At 47.4% G+C, this 477-nt stretch overlaps 1 protein-coding gene across 1 annotated transcript in view; it reads right to left on the minus strand.

Annotated features, from left to right (window-relative positions):
- CSUI_011144 (gnl3l grn1) overlaps nt 1-477 on the minus strand; it is a gene marked incomplete at its 3' end in the record, with an annotated part of 2,879 nt that overhangs the window by 971 nt on the left and 1,431 nt on the right. Inside the window, exon 3 of the mRNA XM_068071245.1 lies at nt 145-220. Within this exon, the coding sequence (XP_067916778.1) occupies nt 145-220 (76 nt within the window). The remainder of the gene's footprint in view (nt 1-144; nt 221-477) is intronic.

Raw genomic sequence — 477 nt, forward strand, 5'->3', positions numbered from 1 at the left:
ATTTCTTTGCTTTTCACCCTATCATCCTAATGCAAAAAGAAGACGTCTTTGTCTACTAAGTGCATGCCTAGCTGAGTGGTAGCACACTACTGTTGTTCTTCCTCCATGTAGTCTTCTTGCAAGACTGTTTGAGAGAGGTCTTACTTTTCCTCACGGGGCCGTCTTTCTGCTTCGCCATTTTCCTCATCTTGCGTCGATGCTCCCGCACCTTCTTCTCAATCTGTTCGAAGTTCAGCACAAGGAGCACAGAGGGATTTCTGGCGCACAGGGAGAAAAGTTCATTCTTTCCGGAGAAGAGAGAGAGATATAGAAGACGACCAGAGCTTCACACCGACACCTAGCATTTCTCACGGTATCTGTCCGGAGGCCTGTCGATTGAAGTATCGACATGTATATACGGAGCAGACGTACACAGAAACATCTGCTGGGACAGTGTCATCGAGAGGGAAAGGGGACGTTACAGAGAGATACACAGAT

The sequence above is a fragment of the Cystoisospora suis genome, assembly GCF_002600585.1.
Source record: "Cystoisospora suis strain Wien I chromosome Unknown contig_9890, whole genome shotgun sequence".
In the NCBI taxonomy this organism is placed as follows: domain Eukaryota; phylum Apicomplexa; class Conoidasida; order Eucoccidiorida; family Sarcocystidae; genus Cystoisospora; species Cystoisospora suis.